This window comes from Coloeus monedula (assembly GCF_965178545.1).
Source record: "Coloeus monedula genome assembly, chromosome: 5".
Classification (NCBI taxonomy): Eukaryota; Metazoa; Chordata; class Aves; order Passeriformes; family Corvidae; genus Coloeus; species Coloeus monedula.
In genome coordinates, this window is record NC_138785.1 from 48090061 (window position 1) to 48108624 (window position 18564).

An 18564-nucleotide genomic window follows, 5' to 3' on the forward strand; every position below is an offset into this window, starting at 1 on the left:
AACTGTTATGTTTTTCTTCTCCTGACCTCGAAGGTCACTTCAAAATGACAGAGAAGGACAATTGTTTAGAAGAGAATGCATTGAAATGCAGTCCCTGATAAACACTGCCTTTTAACTGGTTTACTTGCTATCGATTATACCTCCAAGCAAGTTCTACGTGTGTTTACTAAAAAAGGCTTTACTTTCCTTTCATCACTGCCATCATCTCAGTCAAGTCACCCCAAATCCTTTCTGTCTGCAGCCATGTAAAAAATGACATGGGAAAGAGTAGCTTCAAAGGAAAATTGGTCTTTTGTGGCTGAGCATACAAGTACTAGTACTTTTATAATTCTTTGTTGAAATGTAGCAGGACAATTTGTTCCCAAGCACTACTTTGAAATCTTTCTCTCTGTGCTTATTCCTCAAAAGATAGTGATAAAATTATTGCTGTAATGGTTTTGTTGTGTGAAACTGGATGTACGCTGCATAAGTAACAGGACTGCTCTCTCACTCAGAGCCACAAATAGAATACCAATTTCATGTTTTGCTACGAAATTTTGGACTGCAATTTTGTGAAAATTAGTAGTGCCCCTATCCCACATGTTTCAGGAAGTGGCCTTTTCCTAATGGAAAGCCATTCCTTTCCAAGGGAAAAAGGATATTTTTGCAAAACATGGATGAAACGTTAAATTTAATTTGCATGAAGATAGAACTACTATGTTTAAAATATTTACACCTTAATGACAAAGGTGAAAGGTTAAAATTATCTGGATCAGAACCTAAAGTTTATCTGGAAGACAACATTTTCTGAAGGTTTTAAAACCTTCAGAAATTTTTAGGTTTGTTTGCAAGCCCTAAGCCCAGTTACTCTGACATAGTGCCTGTGTTCTGCATGGACCACGTCTAATATGTCCAAACAACTGTGTTAGTTTGGGTTTGCTCCCAGAGACTGAGATCTCCTCTTTCCACTGAGCTCTTTGCCCTTTTGTTTCTGGAGCTCTGTGGCAGCCACTGTTCATCTGCTCAAGCACATAGAAATCCTCTGCTAAGCTTCTAGAAGGTCCTGTTTTGTTGTTAACATCGCATCATTGAAATCTTGATGTGGAGTTTGTTCCACCAAACATACCTTTAAAAAAAACAGAAATCAAAGACGTAGTCTGTCCTACTCCCATAAAAAAATTCTTGCTGTAATCTTCCTTTGTCCATCCTTGTCATTCAGGGAGACGTTGTGGATTCATCTGCTCCACTTTCTGTGCTGCTGGCCCAGGAACCAATGTAAAATGCCTTTGTGAGATGTCAGATCTCTAAGAAGAGATTAATGTGGCTTTAAATGAGTTTCATGGATTATTTTTGCATATTATGAATGTGAGGTCACATTTGTGAATGAGAATGGTTTTTTTAAATACACATTTGAAATGTATTTAGAAGCATGCTATTATATATGAGCCTAAAACGGATGATGCTGTTCCTGCAAGAGGGGCTGGGACTGTCAGGAGAACTGCTTATGAAATACTTAAGGAAAGAAAAACAACTAACATTTAAATCCAGACTTTATTGCCTTTCAAGCTCTTCTGTAAGAACTGAGTGCATGGTAAACATGACATTCAATTCACAGGTTTTGTTGGAGCTTGCACTGCAGTGGTTCTCCATCCTGAGGGCACCTGTGGGTTTGTTTCACCCTCCTCATGCACTAGTTATTGCATGACCAGCTGTGTGTATTTAACTTTTCCTGTTTAGGGGCGGAAATATAGGGATGACTGTCCTGAAGTGACCCTTCAAACACAAGCACTAAGAGCACCCTGGAAAAACTGCTAGCTCTTCACTGTAAACGTCCTTCTCTTTCCCTGAACAGAAACACTTATTCTTCAAGTGTATTTCCACCCATAACTTACATAGGAACACAGATACCTGGAAGATCAAATGAAGTATGTCTCTTCTAATATGTCCCCAATAGTTTAATTCCTCAAACCCAAGAGGAATTTAGTTACTTCTCACTAACTGTACAGATCATGCTCAGACTGCAAGCAGCCAGATAAGAAGCACAACCTGGTAGCCAAAGATATGATGGCCACTAGTGACACTAATATCAAGAGCTTTTTTTTTTCTTTTTAAATCAAATTCCTTATTTACATTTCAAGGACCTAATTCTATCAGTCTTAGCACTAAAACAACTCTGGTTTTGGTGGGAGCAATGCCTGATTTTAACTATTAAAGCCCAGTTTTCTTGGTGGTAGCTCTGACTGCAGATACGTAAGCCCCTGAGGGAGTCCTGCCTGCCATCAGGCCAAGTGCAGCAGGTGGCTGTGAAGTGCCTTAGTATTACTTCCATGAATATTTGTTTTGATAGGAAATGCCAAAGGTGTCAGAGAGGTCGCTATGCCTACAAACTTCATTTGTTGCTATTTTCTCCATCACAGAGCACCCTTCACACTGTCACCTGTCATGAGAAGGTGGTGGCTGTCCGGAAAGATCACACAGAATCACTGGGAATGACTGTGGCAGGCGGAGCATCTAACCGGGAATGGGATTTGCCTATCTATGTGATAAGTGTGGAACCTGGAGGAGTTATCAGCAGAGACAGCAGGATAAAAACAGGTAAAAGAGGGGGATTTTGAAAGTTTGCTTTAAATCAAAGGCTTCTTTTGAAATCAGGGTTAATGAAAGAGCTTCAGACTTTGACATCTTCAGCAATCCTATAGATTTTGGGATGTGTCAGATTAGAGGGTCTCAAGTCAGCTACCAGAAAAGGCAAAATATGCATCAGTAATCATCTCTGTGAAACAGGATGTAGGAATATTCTGGTAAAAAAAGATAAATAGATTTTCACAGGAAAATTAGCTTGCACCACCATCTCCTAACTCCTGATACATTCATTGTGCAACCTTCATGCATTTTTAAAGTAATTTTTTGTGCTTATTTGTCATTGCATTCGTAAATTTGAATGTAATATACAGGAGCAGAATTCCTATTATATAAGAAGACACATTAGCACCTTGTGGCTTAACATCATGTCTGGAAACTTTGGCTTCCTAACCCCATTTAGCTGTTGATATAACAGAGTGATAAAGCTTATAGTTTCTCCCCTTATGCATGAATAAGCTTTTAGAGCAAGATGAGGAACATATTTTATCAGTTGGTTTTGTGGGAATAGCTGGGCAGCAGAGGAAAGATGATACTGTCAGGTTTCAGGATGTTATATCTCCAAGAGCCAAGTTTCTCAGTAGCCTACATCCAGCAATGACACAGCTTGCTTGCCCTTCATCCCTATGTTTTCCTTTAGTCCAGTCATTGCATGGAAGCTGAAGGGAAATCCTGAGTTTGAGGGAAGTGAAGGCACCCAAAAATGGGGCAGAATAGCTGCAACCCACGAGCCCCACAACCCAAGGTCCCACGAGCCTGGGTCTCGGTACCCCGCATTGGCACCCATGGGAGCCACCCCTTTGTGTCTGTTCAACAAAACCCATGTGAGAACATGACAACAGGAGCAAAACAGCAGGTTTCCTCTTTCCTCCTGCTGGGAAATGACTGCCTCTCAGTGGGATATGCTTTCCAAAAAGTATTCACCATGAGGCAGCATGGAAAATTCAGCCTATTTAATTTCATAAAATTAGAAACAAATGAATATGTGATGTTATAATAGCACCATAGGCCTCTGATTTAGAGCAGGCTGTTGTCCTTCTTGTTGGGGGCAGACCACAAGAAGACTTTAATGTTCATATTGCAGTGCCTGGACTGCCAGTGATACATCCCTGCCTGGAGAAGCATCCAGGCCAAGCACAGAGGGCACCAAGGGAAGCCCTGGTGTGGGAGCCTGCTGTGAAGGGTAGCAGAGCATTGGCACTGTGACTGCTTGCATGACATTAGTGATGTTTTTATTGTTCTTCCTGTAGTGATTGAGGCCATCTTTGCATTTTTGTCTGAAGCTGCTGTGCCTATATTATAAATAAGGCATACAGAAAGATGGTTTGGCTTGCAGCCATTCAAACAGACATTAATACAAAAATAATAACACATTATTCCACAAAGGAAACTAGGAAGAGCTGGTTGGAGTCGCAGTCCTCAGCTAAGGGAGAGCTGGGAGAAAAACATCTTTGAGCTGTCAGGTTTCAAGCTTAGCTTGAGTAAAAATGTTGTTAGCTGGAAATGGACTCCAGAGACCCGGACCAGGTTAGGGTTAGTACTGGACCAGTATGGGGCACCGGTACCAAAGCTTGTTGGTGCAGCAGGACTCCAGCTGTTTGTTCAGCTCCAGATGCAGGACATGACATAGAAAGAAACCAGGACAAGTCCTCTGTCCAGCCATGCAATGTTTCTGTGTACAGGAATCTAGACCCTTCCCTCATGCCTGTGGCATGTTTACTAGCATATGCTTCACATCCACGTTAAATGATAGGATTAACAAAAAGCCTTGTCAGACAGCCACTTCTTGGCCATGGCTTTGACTCACTTGGTTGCGGAGGTGCAGAAGAGATCCTGGAAATGCTTGCAGGATTTTTATCATCCGTTTTATTGGTCTCAGGTGACATCCTCCTGAACGTGAACGGCATTGATCTGACGGGAGTCAGCCGGAGTGAGGCTGTTGCCCTGCTGAAGAACACTAACTCCTCAGTGGTGCTCAAGGCCCTGGAGATGAGAGCATGTGAAGTCCATGAGGAGCAGGGTCACCTGCCACCCCCTGAGGACACACAGGTGACCTCTGAGAGCAGCGAGTGGTCACCGTCCTGGGTTATGTGGCTGGGGCTGCCACGGTAAGTCCACCGTGGGGGGAGGATTGCAACCTCTTGCTGAGGGGGAGTGGGAGGAAAGATTGTATTTTCTGGCAATTCTTTCTTTTGGCTTGATTCATTGCACTGACATCTTAATTAAATCCAGGCTCTGTCACTGACTTGACTCTAAATACCTCCCTTTTGTAAATGGGTACGTGTACATGGCAAAATAGACATGCAGCTCCCCTTGCGAGGGAGGATGGGATACTGAATTGTTTCAATCTTGAAAACATATCTGGCACTTAGGGAGTGAAAGAAAAATCTTGCAGGGATACAGGAGCTTGCTGAACTGGAGTCTAAGCTCGACCACCCTGCAGAAGGCAGAGAGAGATACCCCTCCTGCAACACTCAAGCTGCACAGCCCTTGTCCTTAGCCAAATCCAGCTGAATTGTTTGACTTTACCCAGATGTTGCAAAGTTCGTGCAGTTGGCCAGTATCTCCAAATCACCTCTTTTAACCCCACCCCCGCCTGAAAGAAGTCCATTTGTCATACACAGGAAGCAGCTGTGCTGTCATTTCAGCAAGGATAATAACAGCCACATTGCATGTCGCTAAGCTCTCGGTGTGCACGGTGTAATACCTACAGCTTCCGCAATGTTCCACAAAGTATGAGATGACACATTGTGAATCTGTGAATATGCAAAGCTGGGATCACAGAGTTGAAACTGATATTCAGTTTTAAGGAACGAAGAATTTCGCTTATTAAGTTCCTCTTGACTGTACTCCTAACTCTCACAGCAGTTCAGTGTCTATCTTTCACAGGAGGGCAGGACAAGATGGTCTGCAGAACAGGTGGGCTTTTCCCTAGGCACAGTTTCAGGACTCCTCTTCATTTCCTACTCTTGCATAACAGGTTTCCTTCTTTCTAGCTGGAGCCATTTTCAGCTCATTCACCTTGCAGCAAGGTCTGCTGTGAGGGCCAGATGTTTTTTGGGGCTTGGTCTGATGCTAATAACTGTATAATGTGCTGAAGCACTGCAAGAGCAGAAGGCAGGCTGTGTGTCTGTCACCCACAGGCAAAATGTTCCTCCTCCAGTGGAGAGGACTACATCTTTATGCCTGTGAAAGAAAAGCAGAAAAAAGAAAATGCAGTAAATGGATGCTCCTCAACTTGCTACCCCAGGCAATGGTAAATTTTCCTCACTCAGCCTCTCTGAAGACAGGCAGGCACAGGGTGGTCCTCATTCCTGCTAACTTCTGCACTCCTGAGCTTGACCACCAGCATGGTGAAGGTACCGGAGCATGAGTAATGCTCTCAGTAAAGAGACAGCAACAGACTAGAGGCCCTATAGATACTGCAATCTGCAGTGATGAGTCTTGCCTTCTATCACCATCCATTGCTGGATGGACTGTAACAGTTGCACCCCGCCTATGCCACCTTCACTGGGCTGTGCAGAAAACCTGAGCTGCCTGGTCATCATCTTCTACTCACAGCTGCCTGAAGTTCCCACTACCTTAGCATAGTAGGGGAGATGGAGGACAGAGCTTCACAGTACTGCAGGCTTGCACACAGAGTTCACATCAGTCAGTTCCGCTTTGCAGTTTGGCAAAAAAAAGGGTTTTCCCATTTTAGAAACAGTTTCTGAGCTCTCTTTAGCCTTCTTCCTCTGAAGGCTGCATGTGTGAAGGCATTCCAATGCTTTTGGTCTGAAGGAAAATCAGCCCCAGTGTCGGCAAGGCTGAAGACAAGAGTTCATTGTAACTCTATCCCCAGCTGCGAGGCTGTGCACAGAGCACAGCATGGCCCTTCTTCAAAGAGACATGGGGACATTGGTATGCTGAGGGGGGACACTGCTCTGAACATCAGACTAGCGCCTGGGATAGGCACCAACGCACATGCCATGTGACAGTAACAAAGGTGCTCTGTGTTCTTATTAGCAGCTGATTGGCTGAGTAGGGGCACAAGAGGATCAGGTTTGAGATTGCTCACTAGGTATTAGCAGACCCTTCAATCTTCTCCAGCATGAGTGTGCTCACCCACTTATTGTTCTGATTCTCCAGGGCCCACATCAGATGTCTGAAAGTCCTTCAACAGCTTCTCTCACTAGGATGTGTATCATGTTAACTCATTGTGCTCCAGGTTGTGCATTTAACCTTTCTCTATCTGACTTTCAGTTTACTTTAGGCAAGGATCACATCTCACTAGATCCCAAGATATTGTCAGCAGTTTCATTACATTTTCCAGGCTGTTGGAGAAAATTATACTCTGTCTAAATAGATGTCTGACAGGTCCATCTTGGAAAAAGTGTCTGATGTGCAGTTATGGGGCAAAATGTTGAAGAATCGCCTACTTTAATTAAAACAATTGACTAGAGGGACTGCTCCAAGATATGTGAGTCTAAGAATGTTTGGTACAGCTAACAGAAAAGTAGAAATGTCAAAATCATGATTATGCAGGATCATGCAAAGTACTTGGGAAGATGGGCAGGAAAGGGCACACCTATGTAAGCCAAATTTAACAAATAGAAAAGGCAGTAAAACTGGTAGGCCAGGAACATGCATGGTTTTAAAAAGAGGAGGCAGAGGGTAGTAGGTTATTTTAATTCTTTTGAGAAGGGAAAGATGTGGCTCTTGATAAGCCTCGGCAGTGCAGTGCGTGTATGTGTTCACAGCAAGCAAAGGGGGGGTTCAGAGGCAGCTTGACCTTACAACTTAAGAATCAGATGTTCAGGCTCAGGAAACTGAGGGGACGGGAAGGTCTTCCCTTCTTTGTTCCAAATCCATGAAATTTTCAGAAAAATCCTGTGAATGGTCCCATAAAATTTGCTGAATCGAACTTACAGCATGTCTATAGACTTCTGTCCATGACCAATGAAGTAGAAAACAGGCTAACATTAATAATAGTTACATGATTTAAAGTAGCTTACTGTAAATGCCTGATTTTCCATACTAGAACGGAACTCTCCCCTTTCCCAGGGACTGCATGCATATTACAGAAATGGGTACAGACAAGAGACACAAATATTGAGAGTTAGGGAATTACATCGTTTTTCTGGATGAAGTTGGTAGCAGCAGAATCAGACAAGTTATCTGATCTCTTGCACTAAAGCTCAAAGGCTTGGAAAAGCCATCTTGATCATTTAACATTTGTGGATCTCACTTAAATTTTGGTCCTTTTCTTGTGAGATCTTAGAATTGGGTTTTCTCACTTTTGTATGGCTTAATAATACATAAACAGCTCCTCTGTTCTTTCTGTAGTACGATCCAATATGTGGTGGTTATAAAATACGTGCACATGTGCATCTGACATCTGTCAAAACTTGGCCTACGTGCAAGCAGAGGGGCTGCGGGCTGGGCGGTGAGAGGAAACAGTGATGCAGAACCTTAAGCATTCTCGCCCGCAGACTTATTTCAGGGTAGCTAATTTAATTGTTTGTTGTTTAGGAAGACAGAACTCCTTTATTGGTAGAGGGACATGTTGTTGTGAAGTATGAGCAAAGGAAATAACAGGGAACAGCTGGCAGAAAGCATTTCCCCAGCTCTGTGATGATGCTTCTAGCTTGTTTTCCTGCTCTTCTTTCTTTGCTCTCCTCACATTTTCTTTCCTCAGCTAGTACGTAAAATACTTCTTAGATCATCCTGTCATAACATTTACAAACAGTACTTCACACAAGTGCTTTTGTTCATCTGTAAAGTGAGATGAGAGACAAGGTGGCCAAGGTCATTCTGCAAACCTGGGGTAGAACAAGACGTAAAACATGAAATTAGGACAGGAACACCCCCAAAGTAACTCAGTCTGGGCTGTAGGACTCTGGTGGAAGCAATTCTCAAATATTCCTTACTCTGCTGCCATTTGTGTACTGTAATGGGGCGGGAGGAGGGAGTTATGCTTTTCATAGCTGTTATTGCCAAAGTCCTCCTGCAGCTGGGCTGGTTTTCATTCCTAGAGCATAAGGATGTTTGTGCTTCATGAAAATCAGCAGGGAATTGTACATTTAACTACTTGAAGACAGGCACTTTTAAATTCCTCAGGCATTGGTAACTGGTGCTTAGCTGTAGTATTTCTTAGGATAGGACCCTGTCAGTAGACACTCTATATCCCCAAATCTTGCATCTGAGGCAGGTTCACACATAAATTATTCCTTATCCTCTTCTTCTGGAGTATTTAGAGATAAAGGCAGAAGACTGTGAGCTGCTCTTTTCCAAGGCAGGAGATGGTTCTCCTTAGACTGGTTGCAGTTTAGTGGGTTAGGGTAGTTTGACTGGGTCAAAACACCCGGACTGGGGCTTTCATTACCACAGAAATACAATCTACTCAAACTAAGCACCTTTATATGATTTTATTTTTTCTTTGTGGTACTTTCTAGCTTGTCTTTATGATTAAACAGCCCTAAAAGAACAGACTCCCTCTGGGCTGCTCTTTGCTTAGGCAGAGCAGGCATCTCTGCTTAGGCACTGAACTGTTTGGAGCAAGCAGTAGCTGCGTTACACACAGCTCAGCTTTGCCTGCCAGCATCCTTCGCACAGTTCTGACAGCGCTGACAAACAGGTGATGGATGATGCACTGCCATGCTTATACCTCTACCCCATAGAATGAAGATAAGCAAACATCGAGTTAAAGGCATAAACACATCCTAGACACTCCTATTCTTTCAGGAGTCAGTCTCCAGCTATGGCTGTTGTGATGGGTTAGACCTGCCTGCACCAACACCCACAGCAGGATGAGAGAAAAGAGAAAGAGCAAGTACACTGATGGGTCAAAAGACAGGGAAATCACTCACTCATTACTGTCATGGCCAAAACAGACTTGGCATTCAGAACTTAAAACATTTAATTACCAATTTGGGTATTGAGAACCAAAGAGAAATTTGTAAACATTTTGGGAAATCCCCTTTCCTCCCCTTTTCCCAAACTGAGCATCACACCAGCACCTCTTCTCCTGACGTCCATGTCTCCACTGCCTCATCACCACAGCAGGTTACACCCAGTCCCTTTGGTGAGGCAAAAGGCAGCACAGGGGCTTAGAGTCATGACAGAGTGGCTTCTCTCTGCTGTTCCTTGGTTCCCATGTATTCTCTCTGCTCTGGCAGAGAGAACAATCCTAATGCTATTATGCTGTGTCCATTTTACTTAAATTCATCATACACTTTGACAGCAAATATGTATTTATGCCTTCTGGACTGATGGAGACCATGCGACTAATAACCTTATAGACGGCATGTACAGAATGCACATAAGCCATGTTTGGCTTCACTGTCTTTTCTCCTCCTGTCTTTACCTGCTTGTCTTCTGCTTTTCTATGGCATTAGGATTTACCTTTCAATTTCAGGAATGTGCTCCTTAAGGCAGTGAGTGTAGCACTGGGCAGCAGAGACTTTTGCCCCAAAATCAACACAGAATTATAGCACTAATGGCTGAATCCTGGCATTGCTTGGTCGTGACCTTGACAAGTACCATTACACATAGAGGGTTTAAGTGATTTTGCACATTGAAGGAGTTCATAGACAGTAAAGTAATAATGCCTGGCTGCTGAGGAAAAAGCAAATGTCACCTGTTTCTTACATTAGCAACCAGTGAATTCTTGTGCAAATATTACATACCTACCATCCTGGCAGCAGGTGAATATTTGTAGGCCCTGGGGGACTAATCTAGTATTACTGCTGTGAAAGACAGCAAATGCACTATTCGATAAACACAATTTTTAAAACACTAGGCATATCAGTCTTTAAGATAAAGGCTATTTATCCTCCTATGGAAGTGTCAGGTACTTCTTAGAAACCTAAAAAGTCTCTGAATAGAGCTTGTAACAGTTGCCTGCTGTAGGTCAGCCTATATTTTAAGATTTGGAGTAGCAAATGTATTTTCAGTCATCCAGTAATTTCAATCATTCCTGGGTACACCACTAACGATAAGTGGGTTAAGTACTATGGACAGATTTCTATCACTCACTCTGTAACACATGAAATTAATTTGGTTTTAAAAAAAGGAAACAGAAATTAATGTACTCAGAGCAACAGGCAACATTTAAGAGTCTAATAACATTATTCTTGTTTTCCCCTATTCCTAGTTTTGGAACCTAAGCTTTGACCAAGCATAACCTACAGTATCATAAAAAACATTCAAAAGACAAATGGAGAGAAATGCAGATTTCAGTTCTCTTACTATAAAATCTTGTGTTAACCATTATAGTGAGGACAAGCTATCTTCTTGAGAGCAGACTCAGTACTCCAAAGCAGTGACTCACATGATAAATTTCTCTCATCTTCCATGCTGTGACTTATCAGGTTACTCAACAAGAAAAGCTCAGGATCCCGAATTCCACCAATACCTGTCTTTGTGTCGTCATTTTTGTAATTCATTCCATTATCCTTAAAATTATTTCACTCTGATGTGCACCACGGTAGTAAATGCCTGAGCACTTTGACATAATTAATCACATACAAGCTCATTGGAAGATAAGCAAGTCACTGGGCTGTACAAGGTAGATGAAATAGTTTTCTGAATTGCTGATTTACAAACATTAAAGCCAGACTCAAGTGCTTTTTTCCATCACACCATCTAGAGCATTTGCATAGATTTCTACCCTATAAAAAAACTTATTTAATACTTAAGCCTAAGATTACCTACTAATTTTACTTTTGGGCAACTGGTTATCTGGTTATAACAGGAAAGCAGTACTACAGAAACAGAAGTGTAAGTGCTTAATACAGTGGAACTATGGCACTATTTTAACTCTTAAAAACACTCTGTGGGTGTACGAAAAGGCAGATTCAATATTAATGGTTCATCAGAATCTGAATTTAACTATAAGACATTTAATTAAACTGGTTTATTTCAGGTATTTGTACAGCTGCAAAGAAATTGTATTACGAAGAAATACATCTGGAAGTCTTGGCTTCAGCATCGTAGGAGGTTATGAAGAACATACTGGGAACAAACCATTCTTTATCAAATCCATTGTTGGGGGAACACCAGCATATAATGATGGCAGAATTAGGTAATGATAACCATCTAAAAAAAGTAGCATTCAATTAAGTTTTTCTTCGGGCTGACTTATAGTGGTTTTTAAAAAACATGTTTTCATTAAGACAGGGGCAGGGACAGGGGAAGGACTCATTGATACAGAAATAACTGGGAGATCTGGAAGCAGGACATAAGGATCCTGAAGTTTAACAGATCTGCCTTCATAGGAGAATGTTTTCAGATGTCTAGCAATCCACTAGTATGTAAGTTAAAAGATGAGTCAATTTGGGGTGGTACAAAGCATGCCAGCACAGAGGTTTTCCACATACCTAGTTCTAAACACCCCAACCAAACATCTTCCCTGCAAACACCAATAAAATTGAAGAGAGTAAATGTACAGTCATGGCACAAACTTACATCAATTAACAAGGATTAAAAGGTAAATTTGTTCAGAACACAGATCATTCTAGTATCTAAAGAGGGCCTACAAGAAAGCTGGACTTTTTACAAGGGTATGTAGTGCTAGGACAAGGGAAGATGGCTTTAAACTGAAAGGCAGTAGGCTTAGACCAGATATTAAAAAGAAATTATTTAACGTGAAGGTGGTGAGGCACTGGAACAGGCTACCCAGAGAAGTTGTGGATGCCTCCTCCTTATTCAAGGACAGGTTGGTTGGGGCTTTGAGCAACCTGGTCTAGTAGAAGGTGCCCAGAGCAAGGGGGTTGGAACTGGATTATCTTTGAAGTCCCTTCAGCCAAAGCCCTTCTATGATTCTGTTAAGATGATTCTTCAGAATGTACAGCAGAAGACCTGTATCATGTTTTCTTTCAAATATGTCTAATTAATTACAAATTTGTAAGAAATTCAATTAAGTCAAGTATTTTCACCTGCTTTATTCCCTTATTCATGAACAGTAGTTAGTCAGAGAAGTAATCACAATACTAATTTCTACCCCTTCCCCCCAGTTGAAGGATGTGCTTTGGCATTTGAAAACATTTAAGGTAAAGAAGTCACCTTGTTTAATTGTTTTCTTGCATTTGTTTTTTCAGATGCGGTGACATCCTCCTTGCTGTCAATGGCAGGAACACATCAGGGATGATGCATGCCTGCTTGGCTAGGATGCTCAAAGAACTAAAAGGAAAAATTACTCTCACAATTGTGTCCTGGCCTGGCACTTTTTTATAAAACAAGTCTTCATGGAGAGTATGACAAGTATCTTAACATGGAAACAAAAGTAAAAAAAAAAAATGGAACATCAGTCTTTGCTTTTTTGGGGGGGGTCAAGTATGTATTTATAAAGAAAATGTTTGTGAAATTTCAACCTGCATGTCAAGAAAAGTCAAGTTTAGGCAAAGCAGTGACACCTGTCAGAAAATCACTTCAGGGTGATCCAAGCTACAGACTTAAGCCCTTCCTTCCCTGTGTTCTTAAGGGGTTTTTGTTGTTTTTTTTATACATATCTATATATCTATTTAATGCATTATAATAATAATGAAATTTAAGGAGCAACAGCTTCTGCTCACCCACTTTATTTTGATTTACAAAAAGAAAACCTTGAATAACTTATGGAAATATTTCTTGCAATTTTTCTAGTTGCAATAATCAGGTGAAGGTTTTTATCCAACACAGTAATAGCACTTTGATTACGTGTACCTTCTCATGGTCAGCATGAAGCTGGTATTTTCAAGACTTTCAAGTACTGTTTGTTAGTCTGTAAAACTGTGAATGAAATTTCTAAAATAATTAAAAATAATTGTAACTGTGTACTCGTACAGATGTTATTTTCATCCAAAACCAAATTACCTCATTTCCCTGGTTTGTTTTGATTAATACTATTAAATCTGGGATTTTTATATAGAATATTACTTTTAAGGAAATACACTGCACCCTGCTAATGCCATCAAGTAAATCTTCTGAATAGCAGTACAATTTTTGTGGGACTGCCTTATCAATCACACTTGATACAGTTCTGCATGAAGTAAACCTGAAAGTGATGATGGTCTTATATGTCTCTTAAAATAGTCGTCTTTCTGCAAATTACTCGTGTTCCACAGTCTTGTTTTTATCTCACAAGCTTGCAGTGGGAAGAGGATATGTTTGTTAATCTTTATCATGTTAAGGACAGCTGTTCCCCTAGAACAAAGACTAAAATGAACTCTCTCTTAAGCCACTGAAAAGCAGCAGGGACGATTATCCAGCTTAATTCATCCTTATGCACCCACACAAACCAGACATAATTACCAAGTGTATCATCATCACACTCAGTGTTCCATTCAACTAAGAACAATCGGCACCTTTCCCACTTTCCCCAATTTTTTTTTGCTTCACATTATTACAAGGCTTTTGAAGAGCCTCCAGTTCCTGTCTACCCCTGTAGTAAAGGATGACCTTTCCAAACATGACTCCAAAAGCTAAGCTAAACCCACACTGTTCCAGATGTTGGGTATATAATAAAATGAATGCACACTGTTCTAAAGTCAGTAAAAGAATGACCTTCCCGTTGGCTTATGAAAAAAGGAGACAATTTAATACAAAGAATTTAAGCCCTACTTATATTGTAAGAGCATAAGCCTCTAGCTTTAAGTTGTTTTTTCACTGTTTCTTAAAAGACAAAGTCAGTCCAAGAATCTTAACATGAAAAATTCGTTCTTTTATTTTCAAAAAAAACCAAAGTAACCTTTGATTTCAAACTAACAGAACAAGATTAAGAGCAAATTATTATAATTCCCAGAAAAATAACAAGATTTATAGTAATCTATTTCTGGCACTAATATATATGCAAGTAGGCAAAAATCACACAAGCCTATTCCACAGGGGCAGCTTCAGTGTTTTCCTGTTCAGGAGCAGGTTCACCACTGGCTTCTTTTCCTTCTTTGCTTCTTTTGGACTTCTTGTGTTTGTGCCTTCTGTGGCTATCCCCTTCTTCACTGTCGTGACGACGTCTGCTGTTACTAAATAGAGAGAAAACATGCCTCAAACACTTGACACTTCAGGCCCTATTTAATTACAAAGTACCAAAAAAACCAGCTTCTGCATTCATATTTGAAAACCAGCATCTGCTCCCAACTCAAGAGTATTTGGACGTCAGCACATAACTGAATTTTTCCTGGAATGGAATATACATCTACCCATCCTGTACTTTTTGTGGGGAAAATGGAACGATTTTTCACATTTGTAACCCATATTCTAATAATACTTTTAACCTGCTGGCATTCCTTAATAATTTGACATTCTTGCTGACCCTATTTTCTGGACTTAACTTCTCTTTCTACCTTAAAAGGGATCATGTAGAACAATTTCTATCAAGTGACCATAAGGGTTATTTTACTTACTGAGAATGGCTGTTGAGTTCTTCTGTTCATGCTGCTGAATGTCAGCCTCATTCCACCTTTTTCTGACTCACCATTTTTACCCTTTCCCCAAAGTCCTAATTTCTGTTCACATACTGACAGTCACACACATCACTCAGTACGAGGTTACCCAGGGTCAGTATTGCTTTTTATCTGTCCATGTTTTATATGACAGACTTGTTCCAAGTAGCACATTCAAGTGTTTACAATCTTTCCACGAAACTCCTGTTTGTTTGGGGTTCTTTTAAAAGTTGTTTTTTTTTTTTTAACTGGGCAAGTCTTTCGTATCCTATTAAAAAAAGAGAACTCAAACCTTCGAGATGACTTGTGTCGAGTCTCTTCTTTCTCTCTGTGTCTCCTGTCTCTGTGTCTGTCTTCCTTCTCTCTACTTGTCCTATGGCGGTCGTAGCCCCTCTCTGCATAGTCTCTGTATCTGTAGCGTTCTTCATCACTGATTCAGAAAGAAGAGATTGTCAGGACAGTGAGACCAAGGAGCATAATGATAACAAGCTAAATGACAAGAAAATCTTAATATTGCTTCTGGGTGTCTAAATGAGTTCCAGTGCTTAAAGGACAATAAAGTTCTTCATTATACACTAGACTTGTGCAGTTAATGCAATTTTGAAAGGAAATTGTTCATTAAAAATGAAAGAAAAAAGAATACAACAGTGTCCCATTAAGTTTATACAGGAGTTATCAGGCTGTTAGCTTGAACCTGTATCTAACTGTGAAGGCAGTACAACCCTACATAAACTTCAGTAATGTTTTTGGATCAGTGTTTGATACATTCAACACTTATCAGTACACTTTTTGACTATTATACAATTTGGGTAAATTAAAATTAGATTTTGGTAGTTATCTACTTCCTTACACCTGCTTCAAGAAAAGGAAAAGCTAAGTACAAAGAGTAAAATATACTAAATGTTTTGGGTTGCTTTTGAAATTAACTTTTCTCCAGTACTAGTGCTGTCTCTACTTCTACTTCTCTCTTGGATTACCATGAAATGCTGCCCTGTCACAATGATGGTAAAAACCCCTAAATATCACAGGTTAGACAAGAATTCAAAGGCTTTACTTAAAACATATTTTTATATTTTGACTTGATGAAAAGGGCAGTTCTAAGAGTTTACTGAAATCTGGGAAAAAAAAAAAAAAAAAAAAAGATGAGAACACTATCTATCCATTGTTAGCCAACACGACTCAAATGCTACATTAGCATAGCTTAAAAAGGCATGATCACATGATCATTTCATCATTCCTTTACTAAGAAAATCCTATCCAGCATCATTTAACAGTGTAACATCAATATAAATAAACTTAGTGTAATTATTTATGTATCACATGAAGTCTTGTGTAACCCTAGTTTGGGAGATCCCACCAAGTCCTAAAGAAAGGCACAATGTAACCGGGCCTTCTAAAGAAGTAAAATCAGTAACGATTTAGATACCGCTGGCCTAACAAAAGGCAAGTATTTCTGTCTTTGCCAACATTTCCATGAAAGAGTATCTTCATGAGGTCCCTGGCAGCAGCAGAACAGATCACACAAGGAGAACAGCTCAAGCCTGAAGAGATTTCTCATGTCCTGGAGCAGTGAGAACTGAGATCAAACTCATTTTATCTGCCACGACCTGGATCCTCTGGCCATTTCCCAAGTGAGGATTTTACATTAATGACTATTACAGCTATGCATGAAAACTCAGCGTGAGAAGGGGGAACACCTGAAGCAACAGCACCAGTCTTTTTATGAAACTCTGTATGATTACATCATTAAGCAAATGTCAGAAATTAGTAATTTAAGACACTGTAGAGGAGCATTAACCACTCCATAGAAAATTCTGCTTTTCTAAGGGACACAAAAAATATTCACACATCAAAACCAGGAAAACTACAGCTACAACTACAGGACTCAAAATTATGATTTGCCATGGAGTAATACACCTGCATTGATTTTATAATGCATTCATAACCACAGATCTGAGAGTAAGCTGACTGAATCCTGCAAAGCACATTTGTGATCAAATGGCACAAAAACTAACTGAGGTTGGAAGGCATGAGTGGAAGCCATCAGGACCAAACCCCAGCTAAAGCAGGGCCATCAGGACCACCAGCTGACCAGCACCATGTCCAGACAGCTTCAGGATATCTCCAAGGATGGAGTCTCCCCAGCCTCTCTGTGCAACTATAGTTTTCTCCCACATCTGATATTGCTTCCCAAAACTAATATTTTGATGATCAGTATCTAATTGAAAAGTTAAAATTTGAATGTCTAACTTCTGATAAGCTTGCCATGAGAAATTAGATGGCTACTTGTAGACTTCTGGCTTGGTTTCAAAGATGAGATACAAAGCCCTTAATGATAACTCACACTGTGCATTTGTTCTGTTACCCAGTTATTGTAAAACACTCTAGAAAAGGTTAAAAACATTACTGATACTCCCTTTTAAACCTTATTTTGGCAAACTACTAAAGAACCATGACAGCTTCTTAAGTGTGTCTGATGAAAATAAACAACTTCTCTAAGTAAAGCAAAAAACAGTTTGCCAAGACCAGTGTGTTGGGAGCTTTCAGGAACACTCTAACGCTGCTTCATGTTTTTGACCTTTATCACACATTGGTTGTGGAGTCTCATTCAGTTTGTTGACCATCAGGACACCAAATCCTGTATAGCTACAATCCAGCCAGACCCCCATCTGCTCTTCTGCCTGAGATTATTAAGTTCTAGGACCTTAGAAACACAGTTGCTGGGGTGTGTTTTGTTGGTTTTTTTGGGTTTTTTTAATTTTTGAAATTGCTGAGCAAGAACCACAAAACAGTAACATACCAAATTCCAAAGTCTACATGTTTAGTGGTAACTAACTGACTTGAAACTATCAAAACAAAACAAAACAAACCCCCAGTCTTTACAGAGGGGAAACAGTCCAAAAATAATGGCATCTTCTCAAGGGGGCAGAGTGAGATACATTGTAAAAATGCACACCTTTCTCTGAGGATAATAGGGTAAAAGCAGAACAGAACATAAAGACAGCTGAAAGCTCATTTTTAAACCACTTTTTGGTTATAATAGAATAAAAAGAATCCTATTTTCTCATAATTTTAAGAAATGCTGTAGCAAAACCACAGGCTATTTATCTGGAAAACAACTGCTAAAAACATTGAAAACCATAATTTCTGAGCAGTAAAACGCTTACTACAAACCCCAGCAAAGTACCACTTTATCAAAGTTTAAACAAAGGGAATATAAATAAAAGCTATAAATCTGTGCAGTCTCTAAAATAGTTCACGTTCTCTTCCTCACAGCTCGATTCATTTTATTTTCATAAGTGCACAGAATTGAAAATAAACCTTCTTAAGACATACTATGTCTGCATGTTCCTTCTTAAGCCTCTCCCACCTCTTCTGTGATTCCCAAACCAACTTATCCTAGTTAAGGGCCTCCCATTTTCTTACCCAGCCATGTGTCAACATCTTTGCTACAGATGGCGGATAATTTAGTCACATAAAAAAGTCGAGGCCTGCTCTTCCCCCTCCTTTACAGATAACTCTGGCAGGAGCACAGAGATTTCTT

At 40.4% G+C, this 18564-nt stretch overlaps 2 protein-coding genes across 7 annotated transcripts in view; one reads left to right on the top strand and one right to left on the bottom strand.

Moving 5' to 3' along the window:
* Positions 1-12834, top strand: part of LNX1 (ligand of numb-protein X 1) — a gene marked incomplete at both ends in the record, with an annotated part of 65734 nt that extends 52900 nt beyond the window's left edge. For both annotated transcript variants that reach the window (XM_082281907.1, XM_082281908.1), the window contains 4 exons: positions 2397-2574; positions 4499-4727; positions 11525-11683; positions 12699-12834. In XM_082281907.1, coding sequence (XP_082138033.1) covers positions 2397-2574; positions 4499-4727; positions 11525-11683; positions 12699-12834 — 702 coding nt within the window. The remainder of the gene's footprint in view (positions 1-2396; positions 2575-4498; positions 4728-11524; positions 11684-12698) is intronic.
* A 1444-nt stretch (positions 12835-14278) lies between these two features.
* FIP1L1 (factor interacting with PAPOLA and CPSF1) overlaps positions 14279-18564 on the bottom strand; it is a 38271-nt gene continuing 33985 nt past the window's right edge. For all 5 annotated transcript variants that reach the window (XM_082281472.1, XM_082281471.1, XM_082281469.1 and 2 more), the window contains 2 exons: positions 15313-15450; positions 14279-14600 (listed from right to left, as the gene is read on the bottom strand). In XM_082281472.1, coding sequence (XP_082137598.1) covers positions 14453-14600; positions 15313-15450 — 286 coding nt within the window. In that variant the 3' untranslated portion in view covers positions 14279-14452. The remainder of the gene's footprint in view (positions 14601-15312; positions 15451-18564) is intronic.